Source organism: Mesitornis unicolor, unplaced genomic scaffold (assembly GCF_000695765.1).
Source record: "Mesitornis unicolor isolate BGI_N332 unplaced genomic scaffold, ASM69576v1 scaffold39755, whole genome shotgun sequence".
Classification (NCBI taxonomy): Eukaryota; Metazoa; Chordata; class Aves; order Mesitornithiformes; family Mesitornithidae; genus Mesitornis; species Mesitornis unicolor.
The window spans coordinates 1-509 of record NW_010185516.1 but is presented as its reverse complement, the minus strand read 5'-3'; the positions used below and the strand labels follow the sequence as shown (position 1 = coordinate 509).

General features: G+C 64.2%; 1 protein-coding gene across 1 annotated transcript; it reads right to left on the bottom strand.

Annotated features, from left to right (window-relative positions):
- Positions 1 to 6: 6 nt before the first annotated feature.
- LOC104534442 (homeobox protein SIX4-like) lies at positions 7 to 456 on the bottom strand (the record flags this gene model as incomplete). The annotated part of the gene is given in 2 exon segments (XM_010184865.1): positions 7 to 270; positions 272 to 456. Coding segments are annotated over 2 exon segments (449 nt in total), but the record flags the coding sequence as incomplete, so codon positions are not given.
- Between the last annotated feature and the right edge of the window lie 53 nt (positions 457 to 509).

Below are 509 nucleotides of genomic sequence, written 5' to 3'. Positions count from 1 at the left end.
AGGGACAGCCCGGTGATCTTGGCCAGGTTGCGCTTCTCGGCCGGCGAGGGGTACCGGTTCTGCTTGTAGAGCTCCTTCAGCGCGTTGCGGGACTTCTCCTTGAAGCAGTAGACCGTCTCCTCCCCGTCCCAGATAGTCCTGGGCAGAGGGGATTTCCTCCGCAGCCTGTACTTGTCCACCGCCCCCAGGGGTCTGCCCCGGGCTCGCTCCGCCTCGGTGTAGCGAGCCTTGTACCAGAGCTCCTGCAGGAGCGGGCGGTTGGAGGAGGTTTTTTTTCAGGATGCTGTAGAGCTCGGCGGAGATGCCCTGGTGGAAAGCCACCAGCGCCCGGGCTTTCATCAGGCTCTCGTTGCCACGTAGCAGATCGCTCGGGGGCAAAGACCACAGGAACCTGGCCAGGCGGTCCAGGTTCCCACCTTGCTGCAGCGCCTCGCAGACGCAGGCGACGTGGTCTGGGGAGAAAGCCAGGGGGGTCTGCGAGGAGGAGGAAGAAGAAGAGGAGGAGGAGG